This window comes from Haliotis rubra, unplaced genomic scaffold (assembly GCF_003918875.1).
Source record: "Haliotis rubra isolate DU_JTF1 unplaced genomic scaffold, ASM391887v1 Scf144, whole genome shotgun sequence".
NCBI classification, from domain to species: Eukaryota; Metazoa; Mollusca; class Gastropoda; order Lepetellida; family Haliotidae; genus Haliotis; species Haliotis rubra.
Window position 1 is genome coordinate 964,296 of NW_025765381.1, and position 18,407 is coordinate 982,702.

Sequence of the window (18,407 nt, forward strand, 5' to 3'; positions counted from 1 at the left end):
GCCACGCTGTGATAAACAGACCGAAAAACGCCATTTTGTACAACTCACTCACTCGTTTTTCGTAGCTTCCTGACGGTAATTGACACGTAGAATGTCAAGTCGGGATTGGCGTTTTTTTCATGTTTTACCCATCCATGAGTATGGCATGAACAACTAAACTCCGTGATGCAATTTAGTGAATCAGTGTTGCCGGGCGAACATTGAAAATCAATAAACTAAGATCCAAGCTGTGGAACCTGGTTTAAACCACGTCTCATGTTAAATGATATAACGAGCGCCAATCAAAATAGCTTGCCTTGAACATGCACGACAATTCCAGGAACCGGCATTATCTATTCTTGTCATCCCACGGGATAGCATCCCATTTTGAAAACTTCCAGTCTAATTCTGAGTGAAAGTCTTATCAGACTCTTTTTTTAGTGATACATGATTATAGACAAATCACTAGAAATGTCGGTTACTGGGATGGGATTCTTTTATAAGCAAGGGAAAACACATTTCTAAAGAGTTCAAAAGGTACTGGTTCTTTTCTGAGATCACGTTTCTCTTACAGCCCGGGCGTAGTGGGTCGCCTTGATCTCATATGTCACCTCCATGTACAGCCGACTGGATGGCCAAAATGTCTTTCAGGATGTCCTTGGGCATGGAATCGGGATCGACTTTTCACTATCTATTCGCGAAAAAGTTTGCTTCCCCTCCGGTGGTATACGTCACAAACACATGCCCAGACAAGTCAAGTTTAACGAACGGGAACGTGTAAATATAATTACAACCAGCACCCTCCTGGGATCGCCAGACCCTTATCAATTTGGAACTGTCTTCCATGTGTTTTCGTAAATCGTTTTGAATGCTTTACTATGAATGAACGTTGTAACCCTGATCAAAGAGTAAGTGTGTTTTGTTTTACGCCGTTTATAGCAATATCACGGCAGGGGACACCAGAAATGGGCTTCACACATTGTACTCATGTGGGGAATCGCACCCGGGTCTTCGGCGTGACGAGCGAACGCTCAAACCACTTGGCTACCCCACCGCCCCCTTGATAAAAGACCGTTTGAGTTGGAAACATAAAATATCTTGAAAGGGCGTGCTGGATTGTACACCAAAAGGTGGAAAATGTAGACACAAATGGCTTAGCTGGGGGGATATTGCCGGACGTGAAGGAGGGAGTTATATAGGGGAATATAAAAAAAATCATTATTCATCTTTTCATATGGTCTTGTAGAAAATATGTCTAGACATTCAGTATCTTTATACAACATAGCAGTACAGGTGATCATTGAAATACATTTCACAGTGTAGCTTCAATGACCACTTGCTCAAAGCGATCATATATCATTTGGCACTGTCGCAAAGAACATTTTGGCATCAACACGATGAAGGCCTACATGGCGGATCACGTGTTGCATTGCGAACCAGACTATACCATACACGATGTACATATAAAGTGTCGAGTCATGTTTTAGAGCCTCGTGTTTTGTTTAAAATGTAATATTTATGGTTTTGTGCAAAAACAAGGGCTCCTAACTATTGGTTTCAAGTATCACACACAAACAGACATAATTACAGGCCGTGTTAATGCAAACATTGCGAACCATCTGCAAATATTGCTTTCGCAAGAAATTATTGAATCTGAATGCTAACGACTATGAGCTATACCAACATGAAGTCTCTAAACATATTTTACGGAAAAACAGTTGTTGAATATATAGTTTGATGCCAGTCAAGAGACTTCCTTTGTCGCTAGAAACTGCAGTAATCTCGGCTTGCCAAATATTACAGACTGTTTTATTGGCTGTTCCATATGTAGTTATTTCTGTGAGGGATGATGTAAGAACGCGTCTTGTACTATACGAACTCTATGACAGCCAAACTCTTTTTAGCTGGACTGTTTAATTATTGCATTTTATAGCTAAAACACATGGAATCATCATGAAACGGCCCTCCTATTATCAGAAATTTGCGGGCCTCTGCAAATGATATTGGACCGCTCAACCTTAACGACGGGCCACTATCAGTTCTGTTGTCAAGTGACGTCATAGTGGGTGCGTCGGTTCATTCGACATTGGCTTTGGACTGGCAGATATTCTGGGTCAAACAAGTTAAAGCAACCCGAATTCCAGCTTTAAATAGCTATAATATTGGCTTTCTTGCTTGTGCTAACCATAACAATTGCACTATTAACGTTGTTGTTGGACCAAAACCGAACACTGACATAGTTTGACATGTTGCAGACTATGGTCTTGTTAAAGGCCAAGGTCGAATATCGTCACTTTCTGTTGTGACGTCATTTGAATTGTTCGATGACGTAATTGCATTCGGGCAGTCAGAAGTTGGTTTTGAGTAAACTTACAGTCAAATTCCTTCATTGTTTCCTTTTTCTTTTCAACACAAATTCCATGTATTTTAGCAATAATAACGGTAATGCTATTTTTGAGGGCATTATCATTTGCAGAAGCCCTCGGTCTTTTTCAACTCAGTTAATGGAAGACCGCGGGCTTCTGCAAATGATAATGCCCTCAAAAATAGTACCCTTATAATGTCTCGAATCGAGAGGTTGGCTTCACAAAGCGTACCAATGTTAGGAATCGAACCAGGTTCTTCAGTCGATTAACCACAAGGCTACCCGGCGTTATTATTCTCGATTGTTTTCGCCGTACAACCAGTGTCATAGCTCGGTAATCGTTTAGTACCACTGGACCCTACAAAACAAATACGATCGGTGTGCAGAATGTAACAGTTGAAATGTCTTGATGACAAGTTTGTGCTTAACGGCAATCCGTAGCTCCTTAAGTAGCATTGATTGTCTAACGGGGAAGTTCTTGCAGTGGCAGTAGGATACGTGTCAAAGAATGGTTCCTTAGTACCGTCTTTAAGAGACTCCGGAGTCTCTTAGTTCCATGATTAAGTCGAGCTTCTCGCCATCTGAATCTCGGCAGAATAGTTCCGCAAACGTTTTTCCTTTCCTTACAGAGACCTGGCTTTTAACATCCAGCACCCTCCTGGGATCAGCACACGGTGCGCCAGACCCTTATCAATCTACGGAGATCGAGACCCCATTTGTACGGGATCTGTCAAACGTGTGATCCAATTATTATCAACACAAGGCTCCCAATATATTTCCCTCTTGTAGGAAACTCGAGTCGGTCAATGTCGCCCGCGTGAAGCTGAGAGGTCTACTCTTAATTATCGCCAAGCACATTCAATAGTATTGCCTTTACTTGAAGAGAGCCAGATACTCGAATACTGGTTTCGATGTGAAAGATCACCTGATTTCGTGATACCTTCAGCAGAAGAAGCCGAAATTAATATGGCTTTTCTAAACTCCGGTCATGGCCAACCAAGATAACACAAACGCTGGGATAAGACCCAAGGTTTAGTGTCTGGAAGCTGGACCATATGTGGCACTGCATTAATGGACCGTAATAAGTGATAGATAGCTCAATTCCAAGCCGCAATTCGGGATACTGTTGTGTTGATAACGTATTGCGGGACATGTGTTGCTGGATATTCCTCGTATACAGAGATGTAAGGAAACTAGCCTTGTTCCATGAATAAAATGCTGGAACTGTCTGTGGAGAAGCATGGGTAGACTCTCCATGACGTATTAACGGAATCACTGCTCCCAACTGCATACGTGATTGGTATTTACAGGAATTCGGTGTCTGTGCAGGAAGACAAGATATTAAAGTCTGTCTCTTGTTTTCTTTATTGTTCGGCTGCATCTACTCTGTAGATCCAATGTACAATTTAAGGGCGGTTTAAAAGCTGACATGCTTTACCACCTTCATTATGACTAGGATGGACCAATTAGCGGCCATCTGTCTCTGCTTTTATTTATTGTTCGGTTGCATGTAGATCCAGTGTATAATTTTAAGGGCGGTTTAAAAGCAGACATGTTTTACTAGGTTCATTAGAGCTAGGTTGGACCAATTCGCGGTCATTTGGAACCTATTTTGTTTGTCTACTGACTTAAACAACGCATGTGTGGCAATCAAAGTACATTCGATGATGGTAAGATAATTTTTAGGCATCTCAACGTCTTTACCGTGTATGTCACAACTACAAATTCTTGTTGAGGTAGTTTAGTGGTTGAAGCAGTCTCTCTTTGCGCCGAGGGACGGTGGGGTAGGATCGTGGTTAGAGCGTTTGCTCTTCGCGCCGAGGGACGGTGGGGTAGGATCGTGGTTAGAGCGTTTGTTCGTCGCGCCGAAGACCCGGTTCGATTCCCCATATGGGTATGTGTGAAGCTCATTTCTGGTGTCCCCCGCCGTGATATCGCCGGAATATTGCTAAAGCGGCGTAAAACCACAACCACTTACTCTGTGTTCCGAAGATTAAATTTCCTGGATTAGTAAACTGCGTGAAGTCTATTCCGTTCTCTAAAAGCAAGGGGGCCTGGTGGTCAGTGGTGCACGAACCGGCTGGGTAGAGCTGCGAGTCTACCTGAAACCTGTGGTTATTGTTTGACCAATGATTCATGGTCAGCATCATACCCGTGCTTCTGGGTTTCACCAAAGTAGCTTCATTTTTGGGTTCCTTCTTTGGCACCCTGTAACATAACTAAACACTGTTCAAAGGGACGACTGTATATAAAACGCACTCGCCACGACGTTGTGTTTTAGATAATCTGATCAACTCTCACTGTAGCTTGTATTATTATGCATTGTCTTGGTAAGTCGCTTCTGTACATCTTTTGACGTCACTTTTATTGCACATCTAGTGGGTTGAAATTGCTTTTGGGAATAGATTTAGACCACGTGTTATAATAATGACGTTTGAAAAATTTAATATAATGTAAATTTAACTAGTAATGATACAGTGTAGAACATAAAAAGCTAAACAAAGATACGAACTTTAACACAGAAATTACATTCCAGCAAAAGTCACAGCAGCTGATAATTTCTTATGTTTAGGTTCCTTATAATGAAGCTATAACTGAGTTATCCTGTTGACTATTTGCCAATAAACTTTCATATGTCACTGACTTATGTCTCGATTCTTTTTCCCCTTCTGTAAGTACGTGTACAATTGTCACCATTGTCGAGAGAAACATACAGTCTTTATGTCTCGAATAGTCCAAATGCATTGATGTATTGTACATGTTCTATGTAACTTATTACAAGTCATCCCCGTTATGTTTGTATTACAGATGAGCTGCATGGGCATTGTCGTTCCGGACGCCGAGGTAATGGCTCTTTGGGCACCAAACAATGGCTTCCCAGTCGACATGGAACTGCTTTGTAAATCTGAGGTAATTTTGGGAAAAAGGCACTCTGTGAAAAGAAACACCCCCTAAATGAAGCTGTCACATTCCATTGTTTCCATTACGGCTTCCATGAGAGAAGGTAGTCCATTTGCCTTTCGTTAAATGTAATTGGCGAAAGGTTCGAAGGATTCTTTGATGATTTTTTTCTTTGGTCGAATTTGAGGAGGTTGCCTTGTGAAATATAGGTCTATAGGAAACCGGCTGAATATATTTGTATTGAGACAATGGCGTGGGTACTTTAGAATCATTTAGATGTATCTGAGCGGGATCAATAGAAATCAATAGGGAAAATATATCCCGAGCATCTTCACAGCAGCCTCAGACAGAATCAATGACCCGGACGGCGTCTCCGTGGCGTAACGCGTGTTATAGCCCGAAACTATAGACCTCCAGATTACTCACAATCCGGCTGACTCGTCTTGTTATATTCAAGGTTGTAGGTGTGACTTTGTAACCATAGAGACCAACAGATTACCATTAGCAACTGCATCAAAACAGAGCATCTTTGATGAATTTGGAACAATATTATTTTGTCTTTCGTTTTTACAAGAATGTTTCTTTTTCTACGCTTTAGGGTAGATGTGTTCCTGTATCAGGAATGGTTCTGTGCATATGATTGATTTATTGGTAAACAGTAATTTGAATTGTTCAGTTATTGTTAAAAATATTTCATTTTGCTTTTGTGATGACTGAAAGGCAGCACTATTCTGCAATACCAGGTGAAAAACAATTAAAACGATTTAGCATTTTAAACCTTAGCTAAAGCATCGACAGTAAATAATATATTTTTTTGAAAATTGAAAAGAAGAGATTATTAGTACACATAAAGCAAATGTAATTAGATATTTCCCTTTTTATGACAATGATATGTTTATTAACATTCAGTCTTGTGATCAACGCACTCGAGATTAGCATTCATTTAGTCAGCAACACATTTGTTATAGTTGAAGTATTTTGCACTGTAGTGTCGCCTGCCAGTTTGAGCACTTTATCGTGTTGACGATACAATAAAACCCTGTTAATCTGAATGTTGTTGTGGTGAAATCGGACGGATGAACGAATAAATTGGGTCATTGCTTTAAAAAATCAGTTATACGAATTATGTATTTTTAACTTGATATACTTTTTACATACACCATTACGTCTTTTGAATAGACCCATGAAGATTCGGGTAAGAATTGGTCTTCAGTAAGCCATACTTGTCGTAGGAGGCGACTATCGGGATCGGGTGGTCAGGCTCGCTGAGTTGGTTGACACTTCCCAATTGCTCATGCTGTTGATTACTGGATTGTCTAGTACAGACTCGACTATTCACAGACCCCCGCCATACAGCTGGAATATTGCTGAGTGCGGCGTAAAACAACAATCATTCAACCGCCCAACCAACCAATCTTTGAATAAGCCCTGCGTAATTCGGGCTATTGCGACTATATCCAACAAGCCGACCGTTACCGAATCATGCCTGTACTTGTCGTCAGTCCGTGTAATATATTTAATGAAATCACTCTCTTTGCAGCAAGTGAAAGATATCATCCTCAAAGACATGTTGGATCAAGGGAAGAAGGCCGGATTCAAAGGCTTCGAACAGGTGATGCGTTTATAGCCAGACATGGGGTTACTTCAAACGGCGGGATCGCGCAATTAGTCGCCATGTATGAAGATATGTTTATCATCGCGTTCGCTATGGGTTCAGTTACAGCTCTGTTATCCTTGTGTCTAATGGGGGGTTGCAAAGTGATTAGTGGCTCTTGTTACAAGTTCTTTGACAACTCCGAAGCTGTTCTGAGAGTTGATACTCTCATAGGTAATCGGACAGAGTATCCGTTCCTGGTTAGATAATGGCTGTGGTGGCGCTGTCCACAAGGGAGACAATCTTTGACTGGTTGAGTCATGGGGAAACAACGCGCAAATGTCAGATGACGTGAGAAAGAATTGGATAGGGTCAGATTTCAAAATTTACTGAGATATTGTTATATGATATAAACAGCCCACATCTCGTAAAGGTTTAATATTTAAACGACAGTCCTTGCCCCGAAAGCCCGGATTCTGTGTAAAACCCGTATCTACCATCTGGCTAGACCCTGCAGTATTTCTGCCATATCATGTATTCAAGTGACTCGAGTCCTATTTTACCCAACTCGGCCCCGAGTACCCGAGTACTCGTGAGAGCCCTACTATCTATTGCTATGAAATTGCTGGCGTGTTGCTCAAAGCGGCAAAACAAATTACGCACTGCATATGTGAGGACTTGTGCTTGGCTTGTCATGCCGACGACTCGGTAAACCTGTGAAATCTCTTATGTCTTGCCAACATGATATGGCAGAAATACTGCAGTTATCAACACCCGGGGCGGTTGGGTAGCCTAATGGTTAAAGCGTCCGCTCGTCACGCCGAAGACCTGGGTTCAATTCCCAACATGGGTACAATATGTGAAGTCCATTTCTGGTTTCCCCCGCCGTGATAAGTTGGAATATTGCTAAAAGCGGCGTAAAACCATACCATGAGTGAATATGGTTTTACGCTGCTGTTAAACACTCACTCTCTCACTCGCCACTGATTGTTAAGGACAGATATGTTATATTGCTTTTTTAACATGGAACCGTAAATAAGAGCTTTATACACTGTCAGTCTCTGCGTGCGTCCGTGAGAGAAAAGCGAGGGCGGTGGTTTCGGATCGTTTGATCCTTAACTTACTTGAGTAGCATAGTTTGATAAGACGTAACTCCAGGCCGCGGGGATATAGTCGGTGTCATGGTAGGCTATATGTTGTCCCTAGTGTGGAACGACATATATCTCCCCTGCTATGTTGCTGACATAATACCGATGCGACATTAAAGTTTAATTCAAGTCTATCCATACAATGGTTCCCAGGAAAATAATTTCTACTGACATTACTTGGCTTAACGTGACGGGGATGGTACAATCGTGAATGCAATGTGCAGAGTTACTTCCCTTAGTTATGGTTCTTGGTTTGTCTGAACCATACCCTTTCTCGTGAACATCAACAAATACATAAGTGTCTCCTCCAACCAACACCCGTGGTAAAACTGTCCACAGCTCCGGGAAACTACACTCTTTCGCTTGTCCTTACATTTTAAATCAGCCGTCAAAACGTAAGATAAATATTGTTTTATTTCTGTTTCGATAGTTTCTTTAAGGGTGTATCAATTATCTCGAAACATGGTTTTACATACGTTCAACCTTCCATTCAACCTTTGTTCAACCTTTCTTTCAACCTAATGTAACGTGATTGGATTGTGATCATTCGTGACCTATCGCCTTTCTCCGGCACCTGACATTCAGCATACATCGGAATGACACAAATGCAATAAGGGCAGACGTCTACCCAATTAGGCGTATCTTTGTGAAATTTGACGTAATTCGATTCAGTCCATAGATCAGAAAGTGATAAAACATCATTATTGGAAGATTAGCGCTGGCGTGCAAACCTTTATTCAACAGATTAAAAACCAATCGTTTGAAATGATTTATCTGGTAGCTGTTTTCAATGGTAATGGAATGCTACCCTCAAGGTGAGGGACGTTCTACAAGCAGTTGCAGTGTGGTGTCTCAAGTATTGATGCCAGATCATCAAGATCTCCACACAAAATGTGGTGGTCTGAGTGGTTTAAAAATAATTAACACTGATATTTCATGTTTTATATATCTTAATGACTTAACTAGTCAGTATCGGTTAGTTTCAGTCGGGAGTTCCAGTCTAAGTAAACTCAGGCTCAGTATATTTGCTACACTGTTATACAATGCTCGTCGTAAGTGGCGACTAACGGGATCGGTTGAACAGACTCGCTGACTTGGCTGACTCATTTCATCGTATCCCAGTTGTGTAGATCGATGCTCATGTTGTTGATCACTAGATTGTCTGGTCCAGACTCGATTATTACAGACCGCCACCATACAGCTGGAATATTGCTGAGTGCGGCGTAAAACTGAACTCACTCACTCTGAATATGACACCTTGTCTGTTAGCATCATATTCGTACAGAGCTGAACTGAAGTTGGACCTTTTCATAACATTTAAGTGAACCGCCTTGACGTGAGAGCAATATTGTCCCCATACACCCACACAATCCTTAACATTTTGAATGACAAACACCCTTTATATACAAAAGACATCATTACTTCTATGGAGTCACAAGCGTCCATAATTAATTATGTACATATTACTTGATCTAGTTTTGCGTCTGGAATGACACCAGCTGATTGAACAAGATTATGGCATTTTTCTCAAAGACGTTTACCATTCCCACTACCACTAAAAGGGCAGAGGAATTATGTCAAAGAGCAGTAAAAAGAACTATTGCTGTGAAACGTGATTAGGTTACGGTTTTTTAACTTGAATACTTGCATATCACTTGCGAACAAGAACAATGTTTTGTCGGAAACTTACTGCAGGATACGATTGTTCTTAAGATACATTTCATGGAAATGTATAGTAAGTGGTGATTATTTCTACACATATTGTCGCAGCACAATTAATGAATATAGTTTTACGTCGCTTTTAGCGACAATCCAGGGCTCCGTTCCTCAAAGCGATCGTAGTGCTAAGGTGATCGTAACACCCATACTGTAACATAGACTTACGACTGTCCTAGAGCTACGATCGCCGGAAGTCTATGTTACAGTATAGGAGGTCCGGCAGTCGTAGCGCTACGATAGCTTTGTGAAAAGGGCCCAGTATATCACGGCAGGGGACTCCAGAAATTGGCACCACACATTGTTCGTCTCTCGACACAGACACAATTACAGCCAAGTTCCCTTTGACTTTAGTGATGACACTTCGTTTGACCTCCACTCCCCGTCGTGAACTGATTGATTTAGTGTCACTTGTTCGCTTTATTGCGAGTAGTCGGTGTTTAGTACATTCAACATGGCATTCTGTTATGACGAGATGTCCCTGGAAGATGAAGTTGGAGGAGACAATCTTAACGTTAGTGTATAACTGGAAATAGACGAACGTACACCAGCGGTCTTTGATGTTGTGGAATGAGTTTGAAACTGTCTCATCAGTGATGCAAGTCCGTCGTTGTGTCTGCTGCTTCCTTTGAACGTATATCAGCGTGTACTTTTCATGTGGCAGACATACACTGAATGGTTTTAAACATATACAGGGTCGTGGCCACCTCAACCTTCTGCTATTCTTTTGAACCATTTGATTCAATAAGCTGTTATAGAACGTAACGTTTCCATTCTGTTGAATGGTGAACAAAGAAATTTGTTGGTTTTGAACCCAATCGGCTGATCGTTTTATGTTAGGATATTTTCCGTTGTGACATGGGTACCCGGTAGTACGGATGAAGGCTATTGGTGGGGTTTCGCTCACTCTATCACGCGGTTTCAGTTCTTTTCCATCTGGCCTTCGCTGTATCATGGGGGATTTCACTCACCATTACACCCGTGAAGATCCGGGCTAGAACTGATCTTCAGCAACCCATGCTTGTCGTAAGAAGCGAATAACGGGATCGGGTGGTCAGACTCTGTGACTTGGTTGACACATTGCGTATATCGAAACTCATGATGTCAATTATTGGCCCAGAGTCGACTATTTACAAACCGCCGTCATATATCTGGAATATTACTGAGTGTGGCGTTAAACAGCAAACAAAAATCGGGGTTTTCACTCACTTTCATATTTTTTTCAGGTGAAAGACATCCGACTCCAATCCGAACCCTTCTCAGTGGATAACGGCCTCCTGACGCCAACGTTCAAGTCCAAGCGGCCTCAACTGAGGTTAAAGTACAAGTCTGTGATGGAGGAGCTCTACAAGAAGAACAACATGTGACACAACAGCAGCGCATGCGCGTTGGCCATACTACTAGATATACGACTAATGTCGTTACTGCCTCGTGACAAGGCAATATATAGTTGCTAACAAAGTAATAAACTGATCGAAAGACACAAGATAACGGTGAATGATAGCAAATGTGTGGTGGTCATACCATGTTTACCCCAAAGTAATAGGTCAAATTCATGAGTTTCTCAACGAAGCAGCAGTTGATATTATTCTGCCACTTTGATAATATTTTCAGTCCCAATGTTAAGGGGTCCAGGCTGTTATTTACATGTTCACCATCGAAACAATAGCTGCAATATTACTGCTAGTTTAATGTTGCTATGTGTTCCCTCATCCATTTCCAACAGTATATGTGATATATCAGCTCGAATTCCATATATATATATATCTGAAGTTTAACACCAAAGTTTACCTGGCCATACTGTGTGATATGTGTGTTTATTTTGGACGCAAGAAGAGACGTTTATATATAAACCATGACAGCCTTTGGTCCCTTCGAACAACGTGTAGTTTGAATAGAAGGTGTATAACAAAGCATACTATAGTTACCGCATTTAACCACATCATTGACGTCATCAGAGACCCGTTGAGACAGATTCAATATAGTGACAGCATATTTATACAGCTCCCTACAGCGCTGTTGGCGTGGTACAACTGTTATCCATATTGTATCAGATGTCACCGATGGCGAGTCCCAAGTCATTGATCACTTCCTCTGGCAAGGCTTTGTGATCATGGACCACGACATGCACTCTGCGTGATTAGATTTGTATATACCGCGCTTTCTCCATCTACGCTCGAAGACAGAACTCGGTACAATGTATGCCGCCATTATAATTATTATGATATTATTTACAGAATAAAATATATGAATGCAGCAGAGGGCTTGGGGGGTCCTGGCACAGGTCAGGCACATCATCAGCTCAGGGCCCGTGTCCCCTCTCCACGCAGCACAAATAGCGAGTGACACTTCTCCCAGGAAGCGCAGTCTTGTTGCACCCACATAGAACCTTTCTTATACTCCCCAACACTGCAGTTTTCTCATTACCCAGAGTGTCAGAAGGCCTGTGTCCCTGGCAGCAAAACTTGTATATCTCCCAATGACCAAGAACATTGGGGTGTAGCACATCTTGGTAACTTGGGATGCAAGCATGACATTTCGTCAGCAAGATTCGCATATTTGCCAGATTTTTCAAGAACCTTGTCAATCACATCTGGCCTTTCAACAGGTTGCCAAGACCTCTGACCCACCCACCCCCACCCCAGGTAACAATAATGACTGATCTCCCTCTTTTGCTATTATCATTATTGTTATTGTCCCCGTCTATTAGTGAAGAAAATATAAATCATCACTGATAAAATGTGATAATGGTTTGTCTGCGTTAACAAAGACTCAATACAATACAACATACACACAGAGACTCACCCCGTTATCGCTGAATCATTGCCAGTTTCATTTGATGAAAGCATAATAATTATATTATTTTTATTGACTATTAAAACAGACCTTTTTCACGTTGATAGTTTAATGCGTTCAGTGGCCTGAACATACTCATGTGATAGTGCATTCTTACAATGAAGAACAAAACGGCTTGCAGGCTAAAACCTGTTTAGAGAACAGTTCGCCCATATCTCTTCTGAATGTTGCTGTGTTTATCAAAGCGCCAAGGCTGGTAGTGGAGCCTAGCGGGTGAAGCGTTCGCTCGTCACACCGAAGTCCCGGGTTCGATTCCCCACGTGTGCTCAGTGTGTGAAGTCCGTTTATTTAGTCCATTTCTAACAATATTCAGAGAATCCAATATATTTGAACTGTAATATATTACCAATATTTTAAAACGAATACCCAAAGTATGTTTAGAGCTTACCTTCTTAGCAATAGAGTTTATTTAATATATAACATATTGTTACATTGTTAAATATGTCAGATTAGCGCAAAGGAGAGTCCCAATACAATGTATATATGGCCACGATGATTGGTGTGAGAGTGTGCATTGAATGTGTTTTGAAAATATGCCACGTCAGTGGTGGAAATAGAACAAATATATTTAAACGTTTGTAACCAAGTTTGTTGTGTTGTCTGTGGTAATGTTCCCACTGGGAATTAGTGAATGGGGGGTCCATAGTGAACAGGGATCCATACTGAATTAAGGATCTATAGTGAAATAGGCACTGAGTGTCGCGTTGATTAGTAGATTCTGATGAGAAGTGGCTGGTCTCAATAGGAGACCTGGTTGCCCATCGAGTGGCATTACCCAATGTTTCTTGGAGCCTGTGTCAATTCAATTCAATGAGGTAAGCCGAATTGGTCCCGTGCTCTCGGACTTTTTTGTGTGACTGGGTTCCGTCTAAAACGCTAAAACAGTATTCCACTCCTATGAGTACTTCCAACAACGATTCCCCCATATATCACTTTATATTCTAGGTGCTATTTAAATCGGACTTACAATGATGTAATACATGACTGAACACAATTTGATGTACCTTGGGAATAAACGTAGATACAAGCCGTATGTAAAATCAGAATGTATTCCTGAAAGATTATTTGACCGAAGTACTCGCGATCGAAGTCGCATGTGCATTCTGAGTGGGTTGTCCAACATAACTTTCCTCAATAGGGGACGAGCCTTCTTGAAGGTTACGGAAAGGGCCGAGTGATGATGAATGTCTCAGGAGGTCACATTATTAGCACGACCTTCAGCGACCTTTAAATGACCAATGAAACGGCTAACGGGAAGTCAGCGTTAGCCAATCAGAGAGCAGCTTTCCAAAGCTTTACGGACCTTGTTTCAAACTGGTAAACGTGAAATATATTTTCCCAAATTTATCGATTCAAAATTTGAAAAGTGAGCAAACAAAGGTTAGGGAATGTCTACTCAACTGATGTGAAAGACAGACAGTGATTTAGACGGTATCAGTTATCATCAACCGTACAGCCCATAACCGTCGTTCGGAATGTCTTGCATTAAACATATCGCGGCTGTATGGTTAGAAAACACGTTCATACTTTCACTTTCACAATCTGGTTAGCGACCTGTGTGGTCAGACGAAAGGACGTTCGAACATTATCTCTAATGTCAACCCCCGTCGTGATATTGCTGGAATATTGCTAAAAACGGCGTAAAACCTAGACTAACAACTAGTCTCTGAAATGAACATATTTTACTGAAAAAAGTTCATAGTAAACAAATATATATATAATGAAAAGGAGCCCTGAGACTTTCTTCATTTTCCTGAAGCTGAGTAAATCTAGACTTGCCACATTTTCTAGACTTGCGTGGCCTTTCTTGGATATATTTGCTTCAGGGTCTGTACGACAGACTACAAAAAAAAAGTTATTATATTGATCTTTTTTTTTTTGTACGTAAAACCATACTCAGCCAGCTAATGTCAACCCTCAACTTTACGGCGGTAGCAAACACAACTATCTGATTTTCACGAGATTCAGATTAGGAAGATAGCTGCTGTCTTATAACGAACAAGTTTACTTTGGGTGTAAAGCAAAATTATGTACATGTTTATTCTGGACTAGGGAACTTTAGGTAATGGGGTCGAGGGAAGGTGTCTTTTTTTCGAACAATCGAAGAGGTTTTAGGCCTCAATATACACACAAATGTATATGTAGGTAGCAATACACATATATTATCATATTATTGCCATTTAGGAATTTTATAACTTCTAATTGTTTCAGTCTTCAGGAGAAAGTTTCCATCATCGAACCATTTGTGTCTTTCCTACTACTCAGTCACATAGTCAAATGCTTATATTTGTGGCTTTGGAGTCTGTTGTCTTTTTTCAATTCATTGAAATGAAATGCCCCACTACTGTCAGTAATGAAATAAAGAACCGTATTATGTATTGACGTGTTTTGAGGCTGCCCGACGGCAATACTCACATGACTACCTGTTATTTGCCCCTACTTTATTCATCATAGGGGCAGGGACCGCCTCCGTGGTGTAGTGGTTAGAGCGGAAGGTCGTGGGTTCGATCCCCGACCGCGTCATACTAGAAGACGTTAAAATATGGTACTTATTGGCATTAATGGGTACAATAAGGACTGGTCGGCTCGGAGTCAGTATACTGTGTCTGAGTAGGGTATTCATGCTTAACTGCGGCATGGTATCTCAGTGGGCTAGCACTATAAAACCAGCTTCAGTCTGGGCTAGTACAAGCAGCCGCACATACATACGCATGTACGTCGCCATATGAGCGAAATATTCTCAAGCACGACGTTAAACCCAATTTCACCTCACCTCATAGGGGCAGGTGTAGCTCGGTCGTCTAAGGTGCTTTAAAGAATTGCGCCCCTTGGGCATGCCAGGATCCTACTCTCATTATGTTTATAGGTTTGTCAGCAACATACCCATGTTCATGGTTTCACCAAAATGGCAAGTGGCTGAGACATGCCTCATTTCCAGTCTAAGTAAACTTAGGCTCAGTATTATTCGTTACCCTGAATCACTGGCATCGTTTCGGGAACACCTCCAATAATGGCTGACACGCCGTAACTGGAACACTATGTTCAAGGCGGCGTAAAAACCAATTCATTCTTTTCCTAGTATAACAGACACTTGTGACCATCTGTATGAATGTAATAGTTCCAGGAGAAACTGGTCGTATCACAGTTATTATACTGATCAAATTCAGATCAATGTAACTTTGATATTACTAATAGGTTCATGGACGTCCCTATATACAGGGATGGTGTTTGCTCTTTAAGAGCTGTGAATACTTACAGATATCATTCAGACGTTCATTACTGGTTTCGCGATATGACGTGAACGCTGAACCAAATGTTAGCATCCGACAAATATCATAGTTTCTGGTCGAAACATTAACTGAATATTCTATGTGTCCTACGTATTTTTCACAATGGTTTCGCCATCAGTGGCTTGATCAAATGTTTGGCTAAGATGATAACTGGAATCTCCGCATTAAACAATCACTTCCACTACATGATTAACAAACATCAAAGACGACTTTAGAACGGAGTGTACGTAATAAAAGCAGACGGTATTACAAAGAGTGGGGACGCGAAGATCGATGACAGCGGTACATAACCGATTCTTATCAATCTGCCCAGAATTGTGAATCATTGAACTCCGCAGAACAGAACAGTTGATTCATCGTTGATTAGAAGTTGATATTCTGACGTTTGAGACCAGAACTTGATGGATTGACACCAGATTCTTATTGCATCACAAAACGTAACAGATGCGTTTTATTGCATGGACAGAATACAGAAGTCGCAAATCCCTGCACATCGTCAGCAGAACAGACGGAATGGGGATTGAACTGAAGGGGGGCGATTGTTTGACGACATCTGACGATTAAAGCAGGTAAAGATCGACCATTCAGGCGTTTCCATGTCGGCGATTGCCAGTGATTTGTACTGGTGTAATTAAAGCGGAACCCGCAATATGGGAATCACTACGACTGACTCATAGTCAATATGACGGACGCAGTCTGAGCATTGAGAGGGCAATAGCTTGACGAAGAGGTAACGCCAAACATCAGCGGGTAGGACTTGGAATACAAATATCAAGCTTAGCTTTAATCGAGTGCTAACTATTGATTCTGTCCATGTCTTTGAGAGACTAAAATTCAAATGTTTGCTCTTTCGGGCCCCGTATACTGGTATTGATTATGGCGTCCGTTAGATGGGGGAAAACGTGAGTCGACAAAATACCCGCAGTGATTGCTCGCTCTAAATGCACGTTTTAGGACTATTTTCCATCAACAGGGAGTGGACTCTAGATCAATTTATAGCCGTTTGCTGCTCTTTTAACTGATTAAAGTGCATTTTATAAAAATGCTTCACCGATTTTCCCCCTCTTTGGTAATGTAGTTGTTCGTGTTCAACAGAGATGCTACGATTCTCATCTTTGTTATCTTCAGGGTGAGTTGAATGAGGGTTTTTACGTCATAATAAGAATTGTATGCTAATTTCAAATGTAAACTACCCATTTAACATAATAATTTATTCATATATGGTATTTTTTCCGTTTGGGTTTTTAACCCACACAGCACTATTCTAGTGAGTGAGTGAGTATGGTTTTACGCCGCTTTTAGCATTTTTCCAGCAAAATCACTGCGGGGGACACCAGAAATGGTCTTAACACATTGTACCCATGTGGAGAATCGAACCCGGGTGTTCGGCGTGACGACGAACGTTTTAACCACTTGGCTACCCCACCGCCCCTGCTCTATTCTAGCCATACAACACCGTATGATCAGGCAAAACAAGCAATCCACCACGTCAACGAGCCTGATCACCACTGCACAGAGCCATCTTAGAGCTACGATTATTGTACGTCCTGTATTCTAACACCGACTAAAGGAACCATTGCGCCAAGATCGCTTTGTACAAGTTGGCCCTTATCAGTACTCGCCTAGTACGTCAAGCATAGGTTATTACGAACCGGTTCAAACCAGGAATCCCAATAGCGTATTAATAACTGAAACAGTTAATGAATATGATGAAATAGGTTAAAGAGAACTGCAGAGTAATCAGTCTTCCCTGTACACATGTGCAAAATGTCTAAGTGTTATGGCGGTATAATGCTTACCTGGGTTAAATTTGGAACCTGTGAGGTTTAATTATCAAAATGTTATATGCGTGTATGGAATTATACCAAATATTTCAATATAACTTGTTGAATAATGAAAAAATACTCTCATAATTCATGGATTTGAATTTGGTAATCTTAATATCATCTGATCTTTCATCTATAGCGTAATGCTTTTATTACGTTAAAAAATGTGCCTGTGTCTTTCAGCATATCATTAAAATGATGATTTATGGTACTTTGTTTCACAAAAATTTAACAGAGAAACACAACCAACTACACCTATAAAGAGACGCTTTTAACGAACTGACAATTTGGTTCCGGTCACTTGTTGAATATTTTAGTCTAATTACCTATAAACTACTGTTATGAACTGAAATAAGTAGCCCCTTTGACTTCAATATACTCGCGCTTAACTGTAATACTTTTGCAAAATATTTGCTGGATCTTTTCGCAATTGCAACTGAGAACGAAATAACTTTGCACCAGCCTATACCACCGTATTGTAACAATGTAAACAATGGCAATCAGTTTATGTACAGTTCAATCAGCTTCAGTTTGTTGTTGAACGATTTTTCAGATTGTCTCGGTGCAATGTTGTACAGCCAACGAACAGACGCCACGGTGACCATCTGATCGCCTTTTGCTTACTTTCAAGATCAAAAGCCTTTCGGTTATTTGACTGTTCGTTCCCTTTCCGCCACCTTTACGATCGAAACTGACCAAGATCCGGGTAAGAGTAATGTCGTTATTGTTCTT

General features: G+C 41.1%; 1 protein-coding gene across 3 annotated transcripts in view; it reads left to right on the plus strand.

Moving 5' to 3' along the window:
• LOC124269329 (long-chain-fatty-acid--CoA ligase 1-like) overlaps positions 1 to 13,141 on the plus strand; it is a 54,009-nt gene extending 40,868 nt beyond the window's left edge. For all 3 annotated transcript variants that reach the window (XM_046704342.1, XM_046704340.1, XM_046704343.1), the window contains exons 19-21: positions 5,153 to 5,254; positions 6,786 to 6,857; positions 10,930 to 13,141. In XM_046704342.1, coding sequence (XP_046560298.1) covers positions 5,153 to 5,254; positions 6,786 to 6,857; positions 10,930 to 11,070 — 315 coding nt within the window. In that variant the 3' untranslated portion in view covers positions 11,071 to 13,141. The remainder of the gene's footprint in view (positions 1 to 5,152; positions 5,255 to 6,785; positions 6,858 to 10,929) is intronic.
• Positions 13,142 to 18,407: the final 5,266 nt, after the last annotated feature.